Here is a 368-nt window from a genome sequence, read left to right as displayed (position 1 = left end):
TCCCATCCGGAGTCTTTCCCGAGCAAACTTCTTGCGCTTTCGCCTCCAACCCCCAGCGAGCGGGGTATGGGGCCGGATCCACGCCTCCCTTCGCCGCCTCCATGCCCGGGCTCTACTCCAGTGGCAGCGCCGTGCACCCCCAGCCCCCCAGCATGTACTCCTCCGGTTACGGCCTGGAGCCCGGCTCCTTCAACATGCACTGTTCCCCTTTCGAGCAAAACCTCTCCATGATGTGCCCGGGAGACGCTTCCAAGCAGAATTGCAGCAAAACGGACCAGAGGGACTCAGATTTGCAAAGCGACAGTAACTTCCGTATCTACCCCTGGATGAGGAGCACAGGTAAGCCCCAGCCTCCCTAAAGAAAGGAG

At 60.6% G+C, this 368-nt stretch overlaps 1 protein-coding gene across 1 annotated transcript in view; it reads left to right on the top strand.

The window, feature by feature from the left end:
- Positions 1-339, top strand: part of LOC104500302 (homeobox protein Hox-B7-A-like) — a gene marked incomplete at its 3' end in the record, with an annotated part of 561 nt that extends 222 nt beyond the window's left edge. The window contains exon 2 of the mRNA XM_010143919.1: positions 1-339. This exon is cut by the window's left edge and continues 11 nt beyond it. Within this exon, the coding sequence (XP_010142221.1) occupies positions 1-339 (339 nt within the window).
- Positions 340-368: the final 29 nt, after the last annotated feature.

Source organism: Buceros rhinoceros, unplaced genomic scaffold (genome assembly GCF_000710305.1).
Source record: "Buceros rhinoceros silvestris isolate BGI_N320 unplaced genomic scaffold, ASM71030v1 scaffold44759, whole genome shotgun sequence".
Classification (NCBI taxonomy): Eukaryota; Metazoa; Chordata; class Aves; order Bucerotiformes; family Bucerotidae; genus Buceros; species Buceros rhinoceros.
This window is presented reverse-complemented; position numbering and strand designations above follow the sequence as displayed.